This window comes from Excalfactoria chinensis, chromosome 6 (assembly GCF_039878825.1).
Source record: "Excalfactoria chinensis isolate bCotChi1 chromosome 6, bCotChi1.hap2, whole genome shotgun sequence".
NCBI classification, from domain to species: Eukaryota; Metazoa; Chordata; class Aves; order Galliformes; family Phasianidae; genus Excalfactoria; species Excalfactoria chinensis.
The window spans coordinates 21,459,211-21,485,611 of record NC_092830.1 but is presented as its reverse complement, the minus strand read 5'-3'; the positions used below and the strand labels follow the sequence as shown (position 1 = coordinate 21,485,611).

At 42.6% G+C, this 26,401-nt stretch overlaps 1 protein-coding gene across 5 annotated transcripts in view; it reads left to right on the top strand.

Annotated features, from left to right (window-relative positions):
* Positions 1–26,401, top strand: part of ARHGAP22 (Rho GTPase activating protein 22) — a 119,929-nt gene that overhangs the window by 91,036 nt on the left and 2,492 nt on the right. For 4 of the 5 annotated variants that reach the window (XM_072340480.1, XM_072340479.1, XM_072340481.1 and 1 more), the window contains 5 exons: positions 9,558–9,765; positions 13,892–14,024; positions 18,914–18,987; positions 20,617–20,738; positions 23,320–24,220. In XM_072340480.1, coding sequence (XP_072196581.1) covers positions 9,558–9,765; positions 13,892–14,024; positions 18,914–18,987; positions 20,617–20,738; positions 23,320–24,220 — 1,438 coding nt within the window. Of the gene's footprint in view, positions 1–4,139; positions 4,661–9,557; positions 9,766–13,891; positions 14,025–18,913; positions 18,988–20,616; positions 20,739–23,319; positions 24,221–26,401 lie in introns of those variants that run through there. The other variant, XM_072340484.1, reaches the window with a different exon arrangement.

Genomic DNA, 26,401 nt, shown 5'->3' with positions numbered 1-26,401 from the left:
AAGGAAATGAACATTAATCCCTTGACCTCTGCCAGAACTGTTTCTGAAAAGTTGGCAGATTTACTGCAATGTTTTATCTATTTTATGAATTGAAGCTAAATGCCATCCCCTCCCCAAGTATAGATGATTGAGTTCAGATGTGACTAGAGCTTAGAACATGACCTTATGCTTGAGTGGTGAAGGTGTATTTTATGTTTTATATTAGCTGAGAATTTTAGTTGGGTAGTGGAAATTAAAGGTAAACATGTGGAAATTAACTAATAGTTTTTATCATTGGTTGAATTGGAGGAAGCAATAATGTGATGCCATATAAGATTTACCTGTCAGTAAGTTTTGCATCTGTAGGTTACAGGCTAACTGAAGTATTCACGGTGAAGTTTGATTTGAATAACCTGCCCGTACATTCAGTGTTGATCCTGTCTGCTTCTCAGTGACCAATTGTTCTTAAGATATTAGTCTCTCAGGTTTGAAATATGGAAGTCTCGAGGGTATAAGCTTGCTAGTTTTTCTGAATGGATAAAAGGGGCTGTTATTACAAATTTCAGTGGTGAATCTAGAATGCTGGCCCTGCCATGTTCCAGAATGTTCAGAAGTCTGGGCGATTCATTTCATTCTTCACTATAGACCAGTGCAAGGCTGTAGCCTCCTTGATCCTTGCATTTGGACCCACAATTGGAGTTCTAGTCCTTTTCTGGTGGCAGTAATTAAACTGTCACAAGTATTCTGTACTTACCAGCACTCAGAATTTCTGTAAAACTTCTGTGGAGTGGGAAGATCAACATGCAGCAGCACATTTGGGAGGGAAATTCTACCAGTCAGATGCATTCTAAAGACAGCTTCATACAGGTCTATGGAAGTGATCTGTTAAGTGCAGGCATGTGTGTGCAGGAGTTGGTAAATAAAAAGCTCTGTAAGTGATGTTTTTATGCTGTGGGATAAATAAGTTTCTTGGGGCAAATTTTCTGAGATCACTGTTTGCTAAAAGGCACTTTTTGTTGCTCTTGATGTTTTGTTCTCCAGATCCTTCTTGCCTTTGTTTAGAGAGTGATAGACCAATAAACAACAGGGGTTTGGCTGTGGATTGAGAATGTTGTGTTTGATTGATGTTTAGGTCTGTTTATCATCTTTTCTCTCTGAGCAAACAGTTATAATCTCAGTTTAGAGCATAAACTGGGCAGAGTCCACTGCAGGGTAATTTACAGTGCTGCTCAGTGAGTTCCTTTCCCAACATATTTTAAAGGGATGGGAGAACACCATGCACAGGTTAGGTTTGTTGTGAGATGAGGACGAGCACTGCTGTTTGCTCACCTTTCAACCCAGGGTTGACTGGCTTATCAGTCAGTAAGCAGAAACTTATTTATTCTTTAAAGATTTCATTTTATCAGTGAAGGTTGAGACCCCAGCCCAGAGCAGGGGAGTCATTTTGTTCATGGGCAGACCTTCTCCAAGTGTTTGGAGAGGGGAAAGAACTAGAATGAAAATTCACTGTACAAAGCATGTATTGAGGAGGCCTTTCTGCTTGCTTCAGTCCTGTGACTGATCACCTGTAACTGATTCACTGCCAGCTTTCAGCAGGTTCAGGGAGGTGTGCAGTGCCCATCTTTGCCTGGGATAGGGAATGAATTTGTATAAGGCTCAACTTAGCTGAAAATTAAGGAACTTCAGCTCTGACTTATATAATTCATCCTTTTTGTATAAACGGGCAAAATCATTCTGTTCATCTAAGTTCTCTCAGACAGATCTACTTGAGTATATCTGTATACTAGCTAACACTATGTGTAAGCCAATGTTTAAAAATAACCCACCCCCTATAGGCACTTATTAGAGCTGTACAAGCCAGCAAGTTTGTTCACAGAGATGGGAAGGAATATTTTTGGAGTTCATGCAGCTTCACCATTGCTGTCTGTTGCAACCATATTGACCTGAATTAGATGCCAACCCCGAGATATTCCTGGATTTTCAGAGGTTGTTTGAGCTCAAGTGAACTTCCCAGACAGTCTGATGGCTTGTAGTGATATGTAGAGGCTGGATCATAGAATTGCCAGTGCTTTACTACCCTTAGTGTAAAAAAACATTTTCCTTATATCCAGTCTGAATCTCCCCTCTTTTAGTTTGAAATAATTTCCCTTTGTCCTATCACAACAGGCCCTGATAAAGAGTCTGTCCCACCTTTCTTTCAGAAATATCTAAAAGGAGGCTGCAAGGCTGCTCTCAGGTCTCCCTGGAGCGTTCTCTTCTCCAGTGTAAACAGTCCCAGTTCCCTCAGCCTGTCCTCTTAGGGGTGGTGTTCCAACCCTTGGATCATTTCTGTAGCCCTTCTCTGGATGCACTCCAACAGCTCTGTGTCTGTCCTTTGCTGATGATTCCCTATCTGGATGCAATACTCCAGGTGAGGCCTTACCAGCATAGAGCAGAGGGGCAGGATCACCTCCCTAGCCCTGCTGGCCTTACTTCTTTTGGTGCAGCCCAGGATAGGGTTGACTTTGTGGGCCATGGGGGCACAACTGCTGTCTCACATTTGCTTTTTCATATATGGTGATAAGTTGGTAACTGTGGAATGGTAGCCACGCAGCACAGTGTCAGGTTCTTCTCACAGGACACCTGTAGCTGCAGTGACCATCCACAGGGAAGAACAACGAAGCAGCTGCCGTTTCCTTCTTCAGTTGTGATGCTTATGTGAGTGAGCATGTGTGCATCTTGCCTTTTTCTCTCATCATGGCAGTATTTTGCTGTTGCTTTGGAGAACAGTTTACATTGTTTTTGCCATCTCTCACACAATTCAGGGTACTACTACAAGACATGCTGATATCTAACTGTGCTTTGAGTCATGCTGTGTCCTTGGCTGCAGAGGACCTGTGAATTTTACATGTTGCTTATGCTTTGGTTACAATGGTATCCATTTTGAACTCACTTTCTATTTCATTGGGTGCCTCCTTGTTATTTTCATTTGTGAGATGGAAAACAGAAATGGAGAAGGGAATGGAAGAATGAAGGTCTGCATTTGCTGTCTACTGAGCTCTCATTCCAAATGTTGAGTTCCTGGCTCTGTAATGTTATTAGCAGATGTGACATGTTTTGAGGCGTCATTCCAGGGAATAGTGCCAGAAATCCTGATGGTGTCTCAGCCATTCAAAAGACTTTCCCTAACCTGCAGCCTCAGTGTTCTCCACAAGGGAAGAGAGGACAATAAAAGGGTGAAGAACATCCAAGATCTCCTTTCTACCTTTTATTCAAGGATCTCCATCACTTACCGAATATCCTTTACTGGACTTTAAGAATTGTCTTTTGTCTGGGGCTATAGTATCTGTCTTTGAAATACATTTCTATTTAAGGTAAACCTTGAATACCTAAGGAATGCCATACTATTGTGCTATTCAAAAACTGGAGCTTTTTATCCTGGTGTTGCCTTTACATAAAGTGAGAGCTTTTGATCAAATCAGAGGATGTAGAGACAGAGTGTGATATCAGGTTTCCTGAGCTGTGGGACGACACTGACTCAGTGACTGAAATCTCATTGTTCAACCACTGGGTCATTGCCTTCTCTAACCTGTATTTAAGCAGAGCCACAGTGTAGTTAAGCACATGGTAAGCCAGGAAGTCCAAATGTGTTGCGGTCTCTAGAGGGGCCACAGATGTGATATTTTAATTATTGAAGCAGATGAGCATCTGCAAACTGGGATTTTTTTATTATTTTTATTTTTTTTTTTTTTAATATATTTATGGTGTTGTTTTTTTTTTTATGCTAGAGGGAGATGCATAAATTTCTCCAGAGGATTGGTGCAAAGGTTCTGAGGAGTTACTTCTGCCTGTCTGCAGTCATGTGTGTGCATCTTGTAGGGGGGATGAAGGGATGACCTCAGTGTAACTATTGATTTTTGTGCGACAGGCATTGCTCTTGACTACCCCCCTCCCCCATGCCCAAAACAAAACAAAAAACCAAGACCACCTCACAAAAACTGCACTGTGTTATGTCAAACTTTCCTCAAGAGCTGGGAAATGTCGCCAGAGTGTGCTGAAGTGGGGATGGGTGCTGAGCATTAGGTTTGTGCTTCTGGTGCTGTGGGAGCAGCTCAAAGGCCAGAGCAGGACACTGAGCTGCCCGTAGCAAAGCTAACGCCGCCTCAATCAGGAAGGGATCCAGAGCGTGGCATGCAGACAGCGACTGTTGCTCAGCTTTTTTCAGCTATCTAGAATAGATCTGACAAGCAATTAGACCATGAATATATTACAGAGCCGATGGGGGATGCCTTTGTTAAAACTTGTGACCCATACTTAGGTGCTGTTTACATTGGCGGCAGCTTCGAGGGTGGGCAAGACCCTACCTGCCTGTCTTTCTGCTTGCTCCTTCCTCTTGCTGAGCGAGCCGGGGAGCTCTGCGTCTCATTGGATATTTCAAATGCTTTCTGCACAAGTCATAATTAATGCTGAGTTGTGGAGCTAAGACCAGATGTGCTGCTGCGATTATCTCCCAGGGCAGATCGGCTGCTCTCCACTCTGGAGCGCTGGGTGAATGGAAAGCTGCCAGTGCTGGGGCTCAGAATGTGTCTGATGCCTGAAGTCAGGACTTTCTTTCTCTGCCGCTCCTGCTGTCTGACGCTGCCTGGTTTCTGCTTGAAGCTCAGCGCCTGTCATGTAGCGGAGTGCTGCACAAGAACGAGAGGTATGAGATGATTTTTGCAGAGTTTAGGTTTGTTTTGGTTTTCTTTTCCCGGATGAAAAGCAGATATTTGAGCTCAGTCAGAGGCTGAATATCTCAGTAAAGCAGCTGTCCTTACAAAAGAGAAGGAGTGGGAAGGACCCAAGCTGTGTCCAAAAATACTACTTGGTGCCAAGCTAGCATTTGAGGGTGGTTCACAGGGAAATAGTTGTGCTTATTTTTACATGAAATAGTTCAATGATATACATGGATGAGAGCACCCGTGTCCCACTATATGGAGGCTGATCTTTGTGGGGATTGAGGTTAGAAGATGCTGGTCTCTGCCACAGACTGGTTTGTGTGACCTTGGACAAGTTATTTAGTCACATTTATGTTGCTTCCTGATTATCTGTTGTTTCCATTTCTTTCCTCTGCTTTTGCAAGCTTTGTCTGCCTGGACTGTTCACTGATAGGAGCTATCTTTTGGGGGGCTGCTTCAGTGCCTGGTGTGGAGCTCTGCTTTCAGTCGTGCTGGTGTGCTTGGGTGGGCCAGGGGAGGGCAGGAAGAGCTACAGGTTTGTTTGTGATTTGTGCTGGGAAAGCACAAATGTTCTGAATGTCTGCCCATGGTTTTTTCTCAGTGCTTTCATATGTGAGAGGGGACAGATAAATGGGAGCCTAAGCATGAGTGTGGGAAGGTAAATGCAGAAACTTACCTGTGCAGGTGAGCACGTACACAATCTTTATATCCACAAACCACTGTCTGTGATGCACCATATGTGTGTGTGGGTGTATGTGCTGTATAGCAGCATCCAGGTGTGTGTCTGATTATCTTATTGTACATCTTTTAGCATGTGTGTACTAACCTGTGCCTACAGCTGATGTAGGTGTGTCTGGACTTTTCCCTCTTTAAGCATGTATGAGACCTCTCCGCAAAGAAAATCCATTCTAGCACTGACTTTATTATCACTTTCCTTAGTTTATTTTGGTTGAAATGAGAACTCTGATGAGGAAAAATGAAGCAGGGAGCATATATTTTTCCTGCCCACAGCATGTCCAGACAGCATAGCTGAATGTATAGGCTTTGTATGCCTGGAGCTGGTGGGTGAGCTATTCAGGCCAGGACAGAAAGACTGTCTGTGTCTTAGCACATCATTCCTGGCTTGCTTTTTCCACAGAGAGCCACCTAAATCTTTAAAGAACAGAGACAGCTTGTTGGAGTAGAGGAAAGAAATTCTGTAGCCCATTTTTTCTTTTGTATCTCTTGAATCTTTCAGAAATTCAGGATGTGGTCCCAGCCATGCTGCTTTTTCTTTTCTTTTTTTTTTTTTCTTTCTTCTTTTTCTTCCCCCTCCCCTGCTTTTAAACCAAACAAAAGGGCCCAGCTATAGATAAGGATACAACAAGGAACATTAACTCTTGGGCTGCCAGTAGCATTTGGCTTTATTTCTAGCCTATCCCTGTCTGGGAGTGTGACCGGATGGCACTGGCTTCCTTTCTTCTGAGCAAAGAGAGACTCTTAATGTCTTCCAGCAGGCTCATCAGATGAAGTGAAGAACTGCCAAGTTCCGTCTGAGCTATAGCCCCAGTTATTAAAACCAGGCCTGTGCCTTGAGGAGCCAACAGATGAGGCTGTGTGCAATTGGTTCCACATTAGTTTTTCCTTGCAAAGCAGGGCAGCCCCTGACCAGCAATGCTGTCTTATCTGAAGGTTTCAGGCACTTTTAACTAAGTTTCACAAGCCCTTCTGAGACTTAGCTGAAGTGAGACGATTTATAGAGCTAGAAGGACAGCACCTTCTCGCTGCCCTGCTTAGCCCTAGAAGACTGAAGTAGGTGAATGTGCCATGTGCCATGCTGGTATGGTTGTGAGAACCCTAATGATAATTTTCCCAAGGAAAGACTTTGTTAAGGCCCCCCAGCAGGTGCCTGGGGGACCTTTTCTAATGCTTATTTACCTGGAAAATTATGGGATGAGGGAAAGAGAAAACATAGGTTTGCAGTTGGAGTTGGGCTGGAATGAGTCTGCCAAACTAAGGTGGGAAACAGCCAAAATAGCTGGGCTGGGAGAAGTCTTTCATCCTGGTAGTGGCTTGAGGGTCTTTTCTCATCACCTCAGCAAAAACTGACCAAACTGTGAGGGCATGTCACTGGCTGCAGTCCAGACAAGACTAGAAAGCAGGCAAAGCTTCGCACTGCAAGTGGAGATTATACATGCAGTAGTTCTGTGCATACGTTTGCATGTGTGTGTCTGACATGATCTCTGTCCTTGCTCTGGATCAGTCTAGAACACCAGAGCATTGGCTTTTTGGAAAAGCACAAACTATATGCTATACCAGGGGGAGTGCAGAGCATTTGCTTATTTCCCAGTCTTTCTGTAGACATACTGTTTAGAAGGAAGCAGGGCTGTCAGTCAACAAGAAGGAGGAGATTTGGGAAAGCAAAGTTGCTGTTCTTTAATTGCCATGCCATCTACATAGCCTGACCTCCCTGCACCTGTGTGTCCTGCATCTAGAAGAGTGAGTTCCACGTATTCTTTTGAGAAAATTAATGGGTTTGGTGGGAAGAAGCCTGGCTCAGAGATTGATGGTAGGATATGGAGCATTTTTTTGGTGATTTTCTTTTTTTCTTTTGGTAGATATACAGGTTGGGGTCTGGGCTTAACTTACTGTAACTAGAGCTGAAGGACTTTTGACTGAAGGCAGCCTGTTGCCCAGGATCAAATATACAATTAAGTGGAAAGAATTCTTCACCAACAGAATAGCACAAAGGAGGTTAGGGAAGTTGTGTGTTCCTGCTCAGATTTTTTAGTGGAAGGCTCTGTGCTGTACCTTGCAGTTCCTTTTGCCTGGATTATTCTGTGTGCGGTGATACCCATTGTTAAGAATTACAGAGGCCAAGGTGAGCAGGCCTTGGAGACTTTACTTTCTCAGTTGTGATCTGGATTCATATATTACTGGAGAAACTAGGCTGAGAATATTGTTCTTCCTTGGGTACTCCACATCTGTAAGAGACCTGGAAACCCTTTGATAGTGCTGAGCACCAAATACAAGCAGTTCTGCTGTGCTGCTTTGATCCATCATGGCAACAGGGATTACTTGATGATATTACAAAGCAACCTGTGCAAAACAAGGAAGAGATTCCTTATCCTAGAATATAATTTCAGGGACATCTCAGTGAAAACTTGTGAACAGATTAGAAACTAGAACTAGTAAAACCTTTACTTTGAAAGAGAAACAATATTTACAGTGATAAAGATAAGTCACTCCCATACTTCAGGGCATGCTCTCCTGCCAGGATAAGGAGGGAATTTCCTTCAAGACTCTTCATGGCCCTCCAGCTCTGACAATGCAGTGCAGTTGTACAGGCTGGAGCGTAAGAAAGATTTTTGTCTTCTGACATATAACAAATGCACAGGGAATGGAAAATGGGCTTCAGGATCCTTCTTAGATGTTTCAGGGAGTTAACACTAATGTCATTGCTAGATTTTATTTCACCGAGGATTCAGCAGGGTTGGACTGAGTTGAGAATGAAGATAGAATTTGATATGAGATCTCCCTTGGAGGATAGTGAATGGTGGCAAGGAAACTTCTACTAAGAGTTATCAGCCTGCCATGAGTACAGCACTAAAATATAAATGGGAAATATGTTCATTAGTAGGAAGGGAAAGAGAGCCTGAAAATACCCAAAACACTACTTGGTGGCTGTTTGTGAACAGATTAACTTTGGTATTGGATGCTGATGCTATTTTTTCAGATCTGTATGTCTGCGTGCCAAGTGCTTGACCTAAAGCTCCTTGATATCAATGTAAAGTTACTGGTTGCTTTGAGCATTCTTTGAATAGAATTTTTTGTCTCAAATGGAGTAAGTCTTGGGATTCTCACACTTTCTGAATACCTAATCTCCAAGATGAGATTAATTTGTTTGCTGTCCTCCTTGACTCCTCCGTACCTTGTAGGGTGCTACAAGTAGGATTTCAGAGCATGGCGCACAGGCTGTCCTTTTAGATCGAGTTGTCTCCTAGTGGCAGGGATTGAACTTCTGGATCTCACAGCCTGAGTCTCTTCTGCGTTGACAAAAAGATGTGACTTCAGTAGTGGCATTCAGCAACTGGCACTGACCAGGAACTCCAGTTTCACCAAAGAGTGAAACAGTGCATTCATACTTGCTGGTACGTCTGCAGTAGGTCTGACCTAATAAGTACCTATGGCCAGCCTGCTTTTAGAGTATCTGATGCTTCTTATACTTCCAAGGTGCAGGAAGTAAGACATGTTTTAGTAGGAAAAGCAACAATTTTTTGCATACCTGTGTTTTATTTTTCTAAATTTCACTTGTTAATTTTAATTAAAGGAAAACAAATAGAAACCCAAAGCTTACAGTAGGTGGAGAGTGAGAGCAGTTTCACTCACAAAAGCCAGTTTTTATATGGACAACTATATTCTGTTATGCTGGCAATCCCCTTGCAGGGGGAGTGCTACCTCTTAGGCGGGACAGCTGCAAACTACTAAATAATAATTGTTTGAGTGGTGGGTATATGTAAAAAAGTATTGTGTCCTATGCCTCTGTTTTGGCTTTCTTAAGACTGAAGATGCAGTGGAAGCATAATTACTTAATTCAGGTTCAGCGCAGCTGTAGATAACAATAAGCATAATCTCAGCCCTACTTTCCTTGAGTATATTGAGGTATGTACCATCTTAGGGCAAAAGGTATTTTAAAGTACCCTTAAGCAGAGAAAAATCAAACACACTTGACATGTAATTCTGCTTGTTTTTTAAAACCCTTTTATTAGTCTGTTAAAAACTGGACCTTTGTGCAGGTTCATCCAGTCCATACAAAATAGTTTCCTCATTATTTACCCTGAGCAGTAGCTCATGAAGAGTCGCAGCTAACACCTGGATGTCTCTCTTGCTTTCTTTTGACAGGGATCTTTGGACAGCGATTGGAGGACACTGTGCAGTACGAGAGGAAGTATGGCCAGCGGTTAGCCCCACTGCTGGTGGAACAGTGTGTGGATTTTATTCGGGAGCGAGGTCTTACAGAGGAGGGACTCTTTCGGATGCCTGGCCAAGCCAACCTTGTCAAAGATTTGCAGGATTCTTTTGATTGTGGAGAGAAGCCACTCTTTGACAGGTGAGTTGACAACAGCAAATTCAGATTGTTTTACCTGTGGCATGTAAAGTCTGGCAGGAACAGCCTGGTGGTGGCTATCCTAATTACACATTCTCTTCATTCAGAAAGTTGTTGGGGCTTTCTCCTGCATGGTTTTGAGCATTGAGGCCTACATTTGGTTCAGTGCTTGAATAGGGGGAGAAATTGAGCTGAGAATAAGCACATCTTGAAAGCTGTTGCTAGATGTGGGTACAGTCTACTCAGCAGTTGGTGGGATGCCACCATAAAAATACATAGGACAGCAGTATCTTACTTTTTTCAGATGTTGCCTTTCTCTCTTGCTCCATAGTGGATCTGCTCAGGGGAAATATCTCAATTCTTACCCTCCCTTTGTCACCAGGTTTCAGAATACTCACCAAGATTTTACACATCTTTCCCTTGCTGTTTTACACATAATGTATGGAGTTGATCACCATGTCATAGCCAAGTATTTTCCAACCACAGAATTCTAGGCCAAAATGAATTCTTTTTTGGTCAAGAATTTCAGCAGCTGAGGTGGAACATTTATTTCAAAGCTGAACGTATCTAAGGGACACCCATGTTCTGTTTTGATTTTTCAGTAAAACTTAAGTGTTTCCAAAAGAAAAATGACAATTTCCCATTTTAATTCCCTCTGTAACTATGCTGATGCAGTCACTCCTTGTGTGGTACAGAAAAATGGTAGCTGCCTTTTGGTCTCACTGTTTGTGCCAGTGTCAGGGACCAGCGAGAGCCAGTTATTCTGCAAGGGAAGGTGACTCAGTAGCCAAGACCATTAACAAGTCTGATAGAGGCAGAGGACTCAGCACCTAGAGCCCACTCCCATCATACCTAAGCCAGGTACTCAAGGCAGATGCAGAGAAAGCAATGAGGCTGAGGCACAGTCTCATGATCAGCAGGCAAGTGATGATGTCCAAGGTCAGGCTGGGAAGGAGAGCTTGATGATCTGTGAGGTCCCTTCTAACCCGAGCCATTCTATGACTCTACGAATTCCATCCTTGAGTCAATGTCCTGGTCCAGAAAACAGGGTGTGTGGCCAGTCAGTCATGGCTGAGAAGCTGCGGGCTGTTGGCTGCCACAGGAAGAGCTCTAAGTTCAGCCAGGGAGTGTAGGGCATCTCTCAGCTGCACTATCTCTACCTTGGCCATGAGCTCACTTAAATAATCAAGAGCATGCATGCTCTCAGGTCCTTGCAGCCATATCCTGTCCATCCTCTGTAACTGCCTTTTCGTTCCCTCTTTCATGTGCATGTGCTACCCAGAATGATGGTTAGCATTGTGCTGACCAGAAGAGCCCTTTGAGAATTTTGCCTTGATCCTGAAAGATTACTGGAACTTTATTGGTACTTGGATCCAAGGGCATTGCATACAACTGGTCTAAAATCTATTACATGTCCAGTGGAATCAGGTCTGAGATCTTTACTTGGAGACCAGTTTCTTGCCGAAACTCCCTAGGACAGATTTCCCAGGTAGCGCTGGCAGTTTGTGGTATGTCAGCATATTAACTCAGAATCACTTTCCTCTGGATCTGCAGCCACTCTTGACATTGGCAATTCTGTACCAGCCTACTGCTGCAGGAAGTAGCATTGCTCTCCTGCATGATAGCATTGGGTTTGCACTCATCCTGGGAAGAATATCCTTTGAGTTTATTGTGAACATTCTTCTAATTCTTCCCTCCCCTCTGCTTCCCAGGCCACCCATCCTTCTTTCTTTGATTCTTAACCACAGTCTATATTTGCTCCCTAAATGGAAGTGTTGAGATATTTTCATGGAAAAAAAAAATAAAAAATGTTGAAACTCTCAAACTGTCTCACTTCATCTTTTCTTAATTTTATCTATTTAATTTATTTATTTTAACTAAACATCGGGGTGCTCTGGATCAGAGTTAGAATTGCCTAAATTCCCGTGGAAGTGAACAGAGTTGTACTGGAAAACACTTATTCTGGAATAGGAGTATCTACAGATGGAATTAATTAGGACCAACAGTTTCACTTTCTTGTCTTACCTTCTTCTTTCTAATCTATTCTAACTTAATTGTCAGAAGACAAGACAAGCCTCCTCCCAGCATATTGAAAACAGAAGGCAGCTTTATTTCCATAAGCATTTGCAGTGGTGAAATAGATCAGTGAGAAGTGTCACCTTTAACAGTGGAGATGAAGATCTCCATGAAGGGTTGCCTGTCATTTGGGCAGTTGATCTGAAATGCAACAATTCAATTTTCAGCATAGAATTAGAGGAGGCAAGCCTGGTAGCATCTGAGCAGTGTAACCATCGAGGGTTCCTCAACTGTTGCCTTTCTGCCGCAGCTTCCCCTTGAAGCCACCGTGACCACTGCAACTTGCAGGCCCTGCTCTCTGATCCTTTGTATCAGCACTCACAGAAAGGGAGACATAATTCCACCATGGCTGAGTGAAAGACTTCTCCTCCTAGCAAGCATAATTCTCTCAGGGTAACTGTCCATGTACAGCCTAGAATTACTAAGCAGCAGCAAATATGTTCTTCAGATGTGATATCCATATTCTTGTTCCCAAATCAGGTGCAGTGGAGGAATACCTTTTATTTTTCTTTTTTCTCCTTCTTTCTGGTTGCAGACAGTGCAGTTTGAGTCTGCCATGAAATCAACATTGCTTGATCTTCCAAATGCTAGAGTCTGCTTACCCCATGAGAGATCTCTGGTGATTGATACTTAGAATAAAAGGCTTGGGTTTTCAGTTTGAGTTTTAAATGCATATGTAGGTATTTAATGAAAGGCCCGGTGTTGCAGCTGGATACACCTTCAGCAGTCTGCTCCTATCACATATCCACATCACTGACATTTTGGCTGGATTTCATCAGGCCTTGCTGGTGTAACAATGAACTCCAGCCAATGGACCTGAAGTTGTAATGTGCACTCTGCTGCTGAGTGATAATCATATCCACCATTCATGCCTGAAACTTCATACCAAAAGAATTAGGGTTATTGACCTCATTTGTAAAGTATTTGTAATTAACTGAAAAAAACCCTGATATTCCCAAATGCGATAGAGTTAAATAGCAAAATTAGTAGTAAATGGTCAAATATTGGTACTTATTAAACTACTGGCCGCTCCTGCTGGTAATTTTTCCAATTTTCAAAAAAACATTCTGAAGTTTTATAGTTGTGTTTATAATATCAGTCAGTCTGCATGCCTGTGTATTTCTCTCCTTTCCCAACAGTTTGAAAATTATTGGCAAACTTCAGTAAAATAACGGGGATGGAGGTTCCTCAAGAGAATTGAATCCAGTGCTCTTATCAGAACAGAAAGAAAATAGAAGTGCAAGTTCCTGTGTTTTATGTCCTTGCACTGGTCTCCTGCAGCTGCAAAATATTTGGTAGAGTTTATTAGTTTATTACACTTCAAAACACTGTTTAAAAACATCCAAAAGAGAAGAGATTTGGCTTCTAAAGAAGTGAGAATTTGAGGCTCTGTTGTTTACTGGTGTGTTTTTCTCAGAATTCACTAAAGACTGTCAGGGCAGTGGTGGGAAGTGGGGAGCTGGTGACACAAACTGTTCAGATTTCTAACATTTGCAAACATAAGCAGAGCTGTACAGCAGGAAACTTAGAATGAGGCACTGTCACAAACCAGAAATTGGATAGGTAATGTAAAGTGAAGAACAGGTGTATCTTCATCGTGGCATTTGGTACCTCAACCCCTAATTGAAAGTAAAGGATAGGGAAGAGGAGAAAGAATCCCCTCCAATAGAAGAGCGTCAGGCAGAAGGATTCAGTTTGAGGATTGTTTGATTGCACGAAGATGCAGAGATTTGTTGTCATCACTGTGCGATCACTGTGTTCTGCATTGCACACCTACCTGACCACACTGACTGAGGAACCCCAGCACCACCCTACCTTAAGCAGGAGCATCCCTTCACTGCTCATGGTGCTTGAGATGCGTTCTTATTTTGACAGAGGGGAGATTTTCCTGCTGCCCAGGTAGACCATAATGCTTCATACAGACATGTAGCAGAACGATTCCACTTTGCATACCTACCTTGTCCCTAAGAGGGACTTTGGTCCAGCCTGTGTGAAGACATCAGGCTTTAGGTAGCGTGGGTTTCTAAATTTCCTGCCTTCTTCTGTATTGCAGCAACACAGATGTTCACACTGTGGCGTCCCTCCTGAAGCTTTACCTCCGAGAGCTGCCAGAGCCTGTCATCCCCTTTGCCAAATACGAAGACTTTCTTTCTTGTGGACAGCTACTCTCAAAAGATGAGGGAGAGGTCAGTGATCATTCTAATCTGCCTCCTTCTACCTTGAGGGTTGTTATCAAGACCCAGTACACTACAGCTTCCTTCCCATCACTCTTCAGTCCTAATTTGAAATCAGTAAAGTTCCTGGGAACCTTCCCCTGAATTTTCCTGAGGCTTTGAACTGGCAGTATCACAGGCTCCTGCTTTAAGCAGGAGCTATTTTGAAGTCAGTGTTGTAGCCTGGTGCTTCTCTTGTCTGAACAGTGCTGTTCTGTAGCATAATCAGTAAGAGGTGTGAGATCTGGGTTCCTTTTCCAGCCTTGTTTGTTGGATCATTAGCAAGTTTTATGAAGTCACTCTGTTTCTGTGTTTTCAGTGTCATATATGGGAACAGCATATTCTGCCTTCCAGAGTTGTTGAATGAGATGTTGATTGGTGTGATGGTCTTTGTATTTCTTAGAGGACAGACACTATAAAAGGACACAGTACAAAACTATCCTGAAATGGGGGAAGTAAAGTTATGAATACATTTCCAGAACCTTCACTTCTTCCATTTGGTTTCTTCAGAGAAACCTCAAGTCTGTAGCAATTGTGGAAATTGTGATTCAGCTCTTGCAAAGATAATTTACAATATGATTGATTGATCTGTTCTATCCATATTGCTCCCTGTGTGGTGATGCCTGAGCTCTTTGCTGACTGCAAGGGCACGTTGAATCTGGTCTAATGTGGGTGGAACTGTGCTTCCTTCTAAAGTGAGGTTTAGAGTTGTAAGCCTTATTACTGATGTCAGCTAAAGAAGCGAAGGCCTGAGGGCTTGTAAGTCACAGCCACAGTTCTGTCCTTTTCTGTGTGTGGCCTCAATGGTATTCTTGCATCTCTGACTCTGGTGGGAACTGTAACAGCTGTTCTTTGCTGAGAGCCTGGTTCACCTTTAGTTGAAGTGGCTTTGGGAAGATTGAGTCCTTGATGATGCCCATAAGAAGATGCTTGTTTGTATGCATCAAATGCAGAATATCTGATGATATAAGGGTTTTTTTAAGGGCAGAGGGCAAGTTTGGTACTATCTGTTCACACACACAATCCATTCTTTAGCCAGCTCTGAGAAAGCAATTATCTGTGGTATCTGTGCATGACACAGTATAACACTGAGCACTGATACGCATTTGTGTCCCGGACACAGCCACATCACTGTGTCAGTGTGCTAGTGTTGTCTCTTAAATGGTGCATGTATGTGCCTGCTGGCTCCAAAACTTGCTCATACATTAACAGCCAATGCAGTCATTGCTGCAGGGTGCAGTGTTACAGACAGCAGAAAGGCTGATCTCGTGAGAAACAGCAGCATTCCTAAGGCAGTGGAGCTGGTTTCATTTTGGTCATACAAAGTGCAGACTGGGAAGTTTTGAATCCATTAAGCACTATTGCACAAGAGTATAGGCAGTGCCAAGTTGGGCAAACATAATTGTATAGCATTGCTCAGCTTATTAATGATGTCGTTTTGTAGTTTGCCTGATTTTGCCTACACAGGTTGCAGCAGTTTGGGAAGCAGCATCTGTATTAGTTTTATGGGAGCAAGGCCAGACTGCAATGAGTTGTAGTGAAAGCATTGTTCTCTTTGGATTAGAAAGGAGATGAGGAGGACCAGATAGCTGAAATGAAAGCTTAGAAAATACAATTCTGCTGATAGCACAAAGTTGTCTCATTAAAATCGCAGCAGTAAACAACCATTCCTTTGGTCAGGAAAATCTGGAACCTCAACAAGGGCTGTTTACTTTTTTTGGAAAGGTGGAGTGTACGCACCAAGGGCGGAGAGGCTGTACGTGCACAGTAGCACGTGGAGCAGAGGGAATACAGAATCATACCCGCCTGTAGGGCTTGCCTTGCCTCCCACATGGAAAGTCCCCCTGCCGAAAAGTGTGGTTTCATTGAAATTCGGAGAATTTCAAAGTCAAATGTTTCATTCTGGAGGAAAAAAAAAAAAAAAAAAAAAAAAGTATAAATAAATATAAATATATACCTTGAAACAAATTCCAACCATTGTTTGAAGGAATATTTTGTTCTCATTTTTCATACAGAAGTTTTGAATGAAACATTTAGACTCAGTTATGACTTTCTTTAGTTGTAAACCCCCTCCCACCCCCCCATAAAACCAGAATTACTTGAAGCAAAATAGCAATTCAGATAAAGGAGTTGGCACCTCATACTGCTGCACTGTGAACATAGATAGGAACTGTTATGACCTTAGCTTGGCCTAATCTCTGTTTGCATCAAAAAAATACCCTAGCATTGTCCCAGGCTTCCATTTTTCATTCATTGCTGCTCATGTTCGTTCATCATCCAACTAAACTGGTGCTGGAATGCAAACAGACTTAACAAAGCCTTTGAGCTGTGCTGAGGCCTCCAGGTATCTCAGCAGCACTGCAGCATTAAAGATAGGATTCTGATCCCAGTTGGTTGTGAGGAGGGGATTTAAGAATAAATGAAGGATCTTCAAATAGTAAAAAACTCACTTGAGTTTGAGCTGATGTGGCAGTGTTTTAGCCTTCCCTGCTGCCTGTACCTTAGAGATGCCCTCAGTAGTTCAGTGGATTAAGCCACTGGCTTTGGGACTTTAGAAGGAACTGAATTTGGGTGAACATTTAAAGTGCTGCTAGTTTTCCAGCCTTTCTAGACCAGAACTAGCCCTGTTAGTGCTGATCTCTTACACACATTGGAAAATCCTTGGTTATAGGGCCCCTCCTTGGAAAAGCATGGTGAATGGCAGCACAGTGCCTCTACTGCTTGTTTGGCTGCAGCCATATGCTACGACCTGTACTGTGTTAGTTGGTAACACTGCAGCAATTTCTAGGTCAGGTTTTCGTTATTACTTGTATTGTGGTTTCACCAGCTCAGCTTTGTGGCATCTGTTGGTCAGGCTGGCGGGCACAAATATAGAAGCTTTCTTTCTTTTTTATTTTTAAAACATGACAAGTGTTTGTATCACAATGAATCCAAAAGATCCTCTCATTGTAATCCCATGATTCCTTGTGACAGAGCACAGATGATATCTACAACCTTTTATTCTTTCAGATAAGGATTGTACCTTTAGATCATGCTTCCAGCTGTCTGAATGTTCTGTTATGAAGCCCTCTCTTGCATCCAGTGAAGCTGTGATATTTTAATTCAGAGCACTTGAAACACAGTGCCAAATGTCATTCTGAATTCTGTGTTTGAAATAAATTGGGTTGCTGTGCAAAGTCAAAAGAGAGTTTTGTTAGCTGAACTGTAACTAGTTCAAATACCTCACTTGAAAGCTGGGTGACCTGAAAAACTGACTTTAACCTTCATATCAATAGCAGCTTTCCTTGATTCAAATGTTTTCAGAAGTTCAAGGAAGAGGTTTGAGATTTTCAAGAGACCGCTCTTTTATTGGAGTCTCCATTGTTGTCACTGTTAACTGGCATGATTTTTACCTGTAGGGATTAAAAAGCCTTTCTGCTTTTAAGAGCCCTTTAAAAAATTTCGTTTTTTTATTAATTGGACTCTTTGTTTGTTTGTTTATTGACAAATTCAGAAGAAAAAATTACTTTCAGGACATTAAGAGTGGAGGCTGGAATACACACTGCTTTCTGGATCTTTCTGACTTATCTGGAGCAAAGGAATCGTGAAGATCTTGCAGGTGGCTGCCGAACAAAATCCCTTCCCTGACATTCATTACAGAATGGAGGAGCACTGGAGATGAATGTCCAAATGCAGTTCTCTGGCTTAGAACCAGCTAATTCAGAAACTTCTCTAGCAGTCCTCCCTCATTAGTTAACAGCTATCACTCTTCACAGATGTGTTTGGATATCTATCTTCACACAGGAATGGTTGTCTCAAAAAATGAGCAAACCTCCAGGGTAACTGCAGCATTGAAAGGAATGAGTAAATGATGGTAGGATTGCAGCAGGACAGTAGCTTTCTGAGTCAGAGATTTTCATGAGATGATTTAAGTAGCTTCAGGGTTTTAAGTCATTTGTCAGGCAGATCTCTCATCTTACATTTTAATGTAAAGACAGAAAGTTTAAGAGGAAGTATGTCACAGCTCAGAATGACTGCAAATGGAAGTAATTAAAAAGGAGGTATCTGAACTGGAATGTTGTCAGCTTCTTAAAGAAAAATTCTCTGCTCAGTTTGGCATTACTGCATCGTGTTTATGGTATGCTCAGTGCATCTTAAGTTTTGAATAGGCAGGGTGCTGGAAAGGCATATTTGCTGGTCTATTTTTACACCTGTGAGCAGACTGAAGACCAGCAGCCTTCCCTAGTTAAAGGTTTTGACATTAAACCATTACAGCTGACAAGAGGATTCACACTGATTTAGAAAACTGGTGGATGTGTTCTGGATGTGGCTTTTTCAGTATTTCAGTCCATGAGCTGACTTAAGGAATTCTGCAGCCTTTTTATCTTGGACAAAAGCTTTTCTTGGTGTCTGGGGAAATAAGCATGCTGGCTTGGTGGTTTGCAGAGTGGGTGGTTTTCCTTTTGCTGTAGTTGGACAGCCCAGCTAATTTTTGGGTTATTTTCTTTCTCTATGTTTTAGAATTTTAAGGAAAATAATGTGTGTGTTTGTTTTTGGGGCCTGGGGAAAGATCCCAGTAATGATGCTCTTCTGGGTGAGCACCTGTGCTTGCTGGGCCAACAGCACTCCTAGAGGGAGCTGTTTTCTCACTCTGTCTAGTGTCAATATATGGTGTGTAATGTATCTCTCTTACTGGGACCAGTGTGTCTACCTAAGAGGCAAGGAACAATGAAGGATGGTACTGTCCACAAAACCTTCTTGTGCTATCATTTGTTGATACACAGGTTTGACTCTGGAAAGAGGGTTTTATAGCCCTGAGAGTCATGTCTGCTTTGCCTCATTTATATTAATAGTTCTCCTCTCTTGTTTTTCTTGTCCCTCAGGGGACTCAGGAACTGGTTAAACAGGTGAAGAACTTGCCCCAGGCCAACTACAACCTCCTGAAATACATATGCAAGTAAGTGAAATTAATTAGCACTTGGAAAAGTCACTGCATTTTGTGAGGTTCAATCTTATATACAGATAATTTACTCTGAAAGTTTGAATATTCAGACACCACTTGCACGTAACTTACTGCTCCTATACTGTATATGGAGGTGGATATGCAGCCAAGCAAATTGCTGTCACCCACAGCCTTGGCACCAGGTGTTAGTGATGCTGCTATGTTGTACTGTTTGCTTCAGAAGCACTTAAAGACCAATAAAGAAAGGCAGTGGTTCAGGCAACACACAGCTGGAGGATTTGTAACACAAGCTGAGTAGCGGATAGAGTCATAATGGCCAGTCAGGCCTCAGCTCTGATTTGGAAGTGGGCTTGGGAGTGGCTTGGAGAGCCAGGGATTCTGCAGCCTTTTCTCCTTTTGTCTCTCTTTTGAGTGTGCCAGTTTGGAGTGGAATCATCCCAGAGCTGGATCTCTGTGGTAAAGGCCACATCTGCAACAGACAGCAGACACAAATGTTGACTGATGTGAAGCCCATGCCTTACTCAAGAAATGACAGTCCTTCCCAAGGGTACAGATGGACAGCATTTTTGAAATGTACTTCTGAATGCTTTGAAAAATGCATTCTGCCTCACTGTATACTTCTGTAGTTTTCTATCTGAGAACTGCAAAACATAAAGGGAGAATATGGGAGAGAATGTCTATAATGCATGTTTCTCAGTGAAGAATTGAAGAAAGTAGATTTTTGTTCTGACGTAGGGAAGAAAACAGTTCTTGGGTGTCAGCATGCGGAAAGCCTCATAATCAATAGGAGTGCCTAGAAAAGTTGGGCTGCAAGTAGGATTCAGAAGTTTGCCAGCTGAGTAGCACAGTGCAATGAGGAAATGTTTTGACTGCTAAAGCCATTCAAATCACCCCAGAATGAATAGCAGTTCATTAAAAACAGAGTACAGGCAGAGTGAGACTGTTCTACTCTGAGGTCACTGAGACCTGTTTCCATCTCCTCTGGATTTTCATGTCATGTTGTCCTTTTTGTAACGAGGTTAATTACAAGCTATTTCAGTGTTTCTTGTGGCCTACTATAGCTCCTACTGAGGCTGTTCCAAATTGGAGAGCATATAACTTTTAGAAACATTCTGTTGATTTGCAGCATATGCATACAGATAGCCAGTCTGTCTGCATTTTTCATGTGCTATCTTTGGCTCACATAAAATCATTTTCATGTGTTGATGTCTGCCCAGCTGATGCATTCACAAGAAGCTCTTTATCTGTGTTTTGTCAGATGCAAGAAATAAAGCTTTTCCCACAGGCTGCTTAGTTCTAGGATGAGAAGATCAGTGAAATGTCTTTTTTTACTTCTATCTGTAAGTGAAAACTGGCAGAAACCACTGCATGTAAATAGAAATTTCTGGGAAAATCTGTATTTGCATATTTAGAAATACCTTCGGCAGAAGATATTCTGTCCTCTCTTGTTTGTACGAGGGATCTGGGATTGAGTATCTAAGCTGCAGTTAGTCTGCAGGAGCATTTTGGATCCCAGGCTATATAAACACAGGGCAAAACTGTTTCTGCCCAGCATGCCTACAGTCTGAGAAGTGACTGACTTATTTCTCTCCTTCTATGATTTTTCTGGGGGGGCTTTTCAAGGTTCCTTGATGAAGTTCAGGCTCACTCCAGCGTTAACAAGATGAGTGTTCAGAACCTAGCTACAGTATTTGGACCAAATATATTACGACCCAAAATGGAAGATCCAGTGACCATGATGGAAGGTAGGTGCTCCTCTTGTGAGATAACACAGCATCTATATTTTGGAGCTTCAGGAATACGGTGAAAAGCACTGCACATTGTATCACTGACTACACAGTCAGCAACAAGCCAAACAAACCATTTTATCAGTGCCTGTGAGTGGATGTACCAGTTTGAACACTGTTATCCCACTTGCCTCTGGTCTGGGAGTCTCTTTTTTTTCCTACAACATGGAGATGTCTGCCCTTCTGTGCCATTTTGGCTGTTGTGTGAAAAAATTTCTGAACCTAGTGTTAAGATGAAAGGTCAAATGTTCTTCAGTTCTATGTTCAAGTACCAAACTGCTGCTGTTTAGCATCAGTGCATTTGGGTGCATTCAGGTGGCTTCCTGCAAAAGGCATCCAAACCACAATGAAAAAGGTACAACCGTTCTTATTGTATTACAGAGGCTATACCTGTGTGTCAATTAGATGTGTTGTCTTGCAAGCACACTGTGAAGTCAGAACTTCACAGAATAGAGTAACAAGTCAATTTTGGATGCTTGTACAATGTGTTTAGAAAAAAAACATCTCCAGTCATACCTCATATATTTGCATGCATATATTTTCAGAATTGAAAAAAAAAAAGAAAACCAAACCTGTAGAAGTAATGTTACTAGGCTCTACCTACAGGTACATTTGCTGTTAAGTGTATTCTGTTGAGATGACAACTTCTATGCAAGGGTTGGGATAAGGAGGAAAACCAGACTATGCTATTCAGGTTTTGCCGTGTTTGCTTGTTCATTGTATCCTGTTTGTGCTAGACTGCAGGAAAAGAGAAGAACCCCAGAGAATGAGGAAGCCAAATGATGGAAAGACAAGTACTGTTTTAATTTGAGAAGAATGAAAAAAAAAAAATAGATCTGTGACCGAAAAAAACCTCCTACACTCAGTAGTTACTTCTGCACTCCTCCGGATGGGTCTTTGCTTTAGGAAAGAAGTAATAAAAGCCACAAGTGAGACTGAGAAAAGGTGAAACAGAGTAACTGACAATGAGCCTTAGTGCACTTAGGACTTAGTTGCAGGCATGAATGCCTGCATATATAAAAACCTGAAAATTATCCATCTCCATATGAGTCAGCACATGCAGAAGCAGGTGCTGGGTTTTCAGCAGTATAAAGGTGGACACAGCTGAACTACCCACATCCACAGAAGTTAAATGTGAGCTGTAGGTGAGGTTAGTGTACCTCTTGCTATCAGGCCAAGACTTGTGATTATACTCACGTCCTTATCATAGAACCCTGAGTATTAGTCTTATTCTCTATTTCAGATGATAAGTAAACCTAGCATTAATTACATATTTACTCTTTTTAATTTATTTTTTATTTTTTATTTTTTATTTTTTGTAGAAAATACTTTGTATTAGGTTTGATAATTGGTATTATTTTAGTCTATAATGGTCTACACTACTGAAAAGCAGTAACAACTCATTTAGTGGACTTGCATAGTTGTCAGTACACTTCCTGTACTCATTGTATACTTCTACTTCTTTGACTGAATATTTGGAGAAGCTCCTCTTCTAATCAAGTTGATGACCCTGTGATTCTGCTGGCTGCTGCATTTGTGATTTTTTTAGGAGAAACTTTGTCCCAGTAGAGTAGCCCCTATGGCATCTTATGTTCCACTTTACAACATTTACTGGTACCTATGTTCCTGTAACACCTGGCTTTTGTTCTGCTGTCCTATTGTAAAGAACATACACTTGCTTGCCTTAGGCTGTGACTTGTGTTGTATTCTACCTTAAAATTTAATGTTTTCCTTTGGGTCCTTCTTAATGATTAGAAACAATTTGAAATCTCATTTCCACCTTGGACTCTATTTCAACATGTTTCCTAATGAGTACTGTTTCATTTCAAACTGCTGAATGTTTTACTAGAATTGTAAGCAAAGAGCATTCTACAAATAGATTGATGGTACAAGAAATATCTCTTTCCCCTTGTGCACAGCTGCATCTGTCATGCAGATGTCATACTCTTGGCAAGTTTCTCTATAGATTTCAGCAGAAGGCTGAAACTTCTGGTGCTTTTGTAAACTCCAGTTCTGGGCTTGCTAAGACTGAATTTTGTCATAGTGTAGATACTCCTGCCAGTGGAAGACTGCTAGTTTTGGAGGCTGGACAAGAAAGATGCTGTGTGCTAGCTGACGTGTTGGTATACTCAGGATCCAGCATGCATCTCTGCACAGAGCTGTGCATGCTGAAGTGAAGTTGATGCTGGCTCTGAGTCCTGTGCCACAGTGTGGTACAGACATGCGCTGTTTTCCATGTGTCTTTCTCCTCTGTCATTCTCAGAGGTGTCCTTAGGCAGGCTGAATTTGTGCTGTGCTAATCAGCTGCATTCAGTAGGCAGACAGATGCCTGTTATTCCTATTCCTTATCTCCAGAAGTGGGAGCAATTCCTGTCTCTTGCAGCCCTGTATAAAAAGGCCCAGACAGGTTTGTACTGTCCCACTGCAGGGCATGGTGCCCACACACCTGCCCCACAAGGAACTTGTATGGCACCTCACAGACAGGGAGCATCAGGCTTTCCATGTCTCATGGAATTCTTGCCTTTGTTTTCTCTCACAGGCACCTCACTGGTTCAGCACTTGATGACGGTGCTGATAAGTGAACAGGGGAGAATCTTTGCTGTCCCTCAGGCAGATGTGCCAGGGAGCCAACTGGAAATCAGACCCGTGCGTCCACGCAACACTGTGGAGTGGATCTCTGAGGAGGATGGAGAGGACAGCAGGTCAGAAAACAATGTTCCTAGCCCTGCTGATCTGCCTTCTGGCAATGCTGTGGCACTGGAGGCCACCCCTGGACCTGCATTGAAGAACATCCCTCCAGAGCACAGCAGCAAGTTGGCTCAGCCTGCCACCAGCCCAAGCAAAAGAGTGCAGACGCTACCTCCGTGGAAATACTCCTTCCGCCAACAGGGAGCAAGGTCTGGGAGCCCAAAGCTGGGCAGTTCATCCCTAGATATCCCCAACCTCTCCTCCAGTGGAAACTGGCTGATGAATGGACTGTACTCTCTCCGAGGCCACCGCCGGACAGCCTCTGGGGAACGAGTTAAAGACTCTTGTTCTTCTCAGAGACTTTCTACTTATGACAATGTCCCTTCGTCCAGCCTCTCCCTCAGCACACACAGTATAGGCAGCACCACGTGGTCTACATCATCATGTGAGATCTCCGTGGTGGACTCGGTCAGCAGCTGCCCAGCCTGTCGGGCCAGTGATTCTTCAGCTTTAAGCTCTCTCCAAACCGAGTGGATGACTCAGGGCTCACTGTCTCAGAGTGAGGTCAAGACTCCAGATCTGGAGAACAGCATCGACAGGTTAGAAGCCTGTAGCAGCAGCAGTGAGCAGAGCAACCTAGCTCCAGCTTCCAGAGACTCTGTCAAATGCTCTAGGGCCTTACAGAGCTTGGTGGTAGAGCTAAAGACAGAACTGAGCAAACAGAGGACTGAGTACGAGACCAGTATGAAAAGGTAATGTCACATGCACGGTGGAGACAAGGAAGTCTTCTGTGATCATCACCTCTGTTTGAACACGGGAGGGGGCTTCCAAGCTATCTGGTTCTGGGACCTGTGGTTTGGGAATGTTGTAAATTTGGATCTGGTCTTCCCTCACTGCTCTGTGAGTCCAGCTTTTCTCTTTGACAGAAGAAAAGATCAAAAATGGGATTTCCATTACACAGGAAATTCCAGTATCGCTCAGTTGGTTTTCAATGGAAATTGCAAGAGTTTGCTCTTTGTCAGTGTTCTGGGAGAAACAGCAAGGCAAGTGTCTGCCTCGAGGGGAGTGAATGGAACCTAGAGTGGCCTGTGCAGGTGTGGAGAGTTGTGTCAAATCAGTTTGAAATTGAAGGTTTTATGCTGCTTTTCCCAAGGGAAACTTTCCTTAGAAAAATGGTTGTGACTATTCTTTGCTGATGTTGTTGTTGCTGTTGAGATTGCATCTCAGTTACAACTTTTTCAGTAAGCATTTTGTATTGAACTTCAGAAATCAAAGTAGCGTTTCTAGATGCTCTCAGAGCGGTCCTTTGCTCACACAGCATGGTACTGACTGAAAGCAGCAGCAAGGTGCTGCTTGGGCAGCAGATCTGAACTTGGTGGTTCTTTGTCCTGATGTTTTTCATGTTTTCAGGAGAGGTGTGTGTGAAGGAAGGGGCTATAGGAAGTAGGAAGTACTTGGTAGTAGGTAGGAAGAGTCCTATTTATCTATTTGCCTGAGCTGGTGTCTTAGTTCTTATGAGTTTAAGAGTTTAACAGAATGATTTTCAGACAAGTACTTGGGAAAGTACACACATGAAATAAATATAGTCATTCAAAGGCATTAGCTACATTTTAATATAAAGGCATATGCAGAATTGTACACCAAGTTATAATACAAAAGAATTGTCACTGATGTGGACACCAGTAATGGTGCTCTGCATTGGAGAAAGGCTGAAAGCATATTTCTTACGTATTTGTTTCTTCTCAGCTCTTTTGTTTGTGTGTGTTTAGTTTGTGTTAGACTCCCTACGTTATTAAAACTATGGTACTATTTACATGTCTTGGTATCCAACCAGTCTCTTACATACGGTATCAAAAGCACACATTACTGTACAGCTTTAAGCTAAGCTTGCTGCTGCATCATTTTTATTGTTATTTATCAAAAGCTGTCTTGGAAAGCCCTGGTCTGAACTACAATCTCTACCAGTGGGCCAGCTGTTAAGTTATGAATATTACTTGTTACCTTCCTGCTATATTTTATGGTTTACTGTAGTGGTGGTTTGCCAGCCTCTGCAAAGCTGGTAGGGAGATGAGTGTATGTTCATTGCATTTAATCTGCAGGACTGCCCTGGCAATCCTTGTTGCAAGGATACAGAGGAAAAAACAGAAATGAGATGAGGCTGCAAAACATGGAAGTGTGTACCTGCCCATTCTTACCTACTGCCTGTGGGAAGTGATGGCTTTCTGTCTCATCAAAAAAACTTCTCCAACGGCCTTCAGCTGTTGGGACACCTAGGAAGGGCCTGTTTGTCATTCCTGCTGCATTCTCAGCTGTTTCAGCTGTAACAAACACCTGTCTTTATCCTTCAGTTGGAAAGGGACAAAGTTAGTGTAACTGGAGGGGAGGACTACAAATTGGCCAGGTCTCACAGAGCAAAGTAGCCAAAGGGAAGATGCCTTATGAACTGGTGGTATTTTCATGAAACAAGGCAAGATGCAGTCACTGCCTTTTTGTATTAAACAGGATGATTCCAGCTGTTTGGGATTACAGCCCTAAGGATCTTGCTGTCGAGTCTAAAAGTTTTAAGCCAAGTTTTTCAGCTTTCAAAAATTTTGCAGTGTTTTTACTGCAGCTGCAACATTTTAATTTCCTATTGACTGAACATGAAAGTCCACTCCTGTGGTATGACAGGAGCTAGTAAAGGCGTATGTTTGGTGGCCCTGCTAGGCAGGGGGGTTGGAACTACATGATCCTTGAGGTCCCTTCCAACCCAGGTCATTCTGTGATTCTGTGAGCTGACTACAGTGAAGGAGTGTGGCAGATTAAGAGGAAAAGTGGGGACTACCTAATTGGTGTTATGAGGAGAGTTTAGTCCCCAAAAGTAATAATTCCTTTACAATTGTACATGTGCTTGTTTGTAGAATTCAGCCTGTGTAGTAGGGCATGTTTTAATG